Consider the following 296-nt stretch of genomic DNA (forward strand, 5'->3'; position numbering starts at 1 on the left):
CCGGAGGTGCGGGGCGGGCGGCCCGAGCCGTGCCGTGCCGTGTCCTACCTGCCAGTCTGAGCGCCGACATCCTCTGAAATTCCGGCTCCTGCAACCATTTCCACATCCTGCGGAAAGTCTCCCGGCCGGACTTGAGCTTACTCCAGGGCTTGGGGTTCCTCAGCAGGTCCGAGAGGGTCCCCTGGGAGCGGCACAAGATCCTCTGTGCGAAGATGGCCTGCGGGATGCTGTACCGCTTGAGCTCGGCCGTGATCCGCTGGGCCACCTCCTTGGTGTTGATCTCCTCCACCTGCCCG

General features: G+C 65.5%; 1 protein-coding gene across 1 annotated transcript in view; it reads right to left on the reverse strand.

Moving 5' to 3' along the window:
* Positions 1-295, reverse strand: part of ONECUT3 (one cut homeobox 3) — a gene marked incomplete at its 5' end in the record, with an annotated part of 25,247 nt that extends 24,952 nt beyond the window's left edge. The window contains one exon of the mRNA XM_017738947.1: positions 49-295. Within this exon, the coding sequence (XP_017594436.1) occupies positions 49-295 (247 nt within the window). The remainder of the gene's footprint in view (positions 1-48) is intronic.
* Position 296: the final 1 nt, after the last annotated feature.

This window comes from Corvus brachyrhynchos, unplaced genomic scaffold, assembly GCF_000691975.1.
Source record: "Corvus brachyrhynchos isolate BGI_N302 unplaced genomic scaffold, ASM69197v1 scaffold130, whole genome shotgun sequence".
In the NCBI taxonomy this organism is placed as follows: domain Eukaryota; kingdom Metazoa; phylum Chordata; class Aves; order Passeriformes; family Corvidae; genus Corvus; species Corvus brachyrhynchos.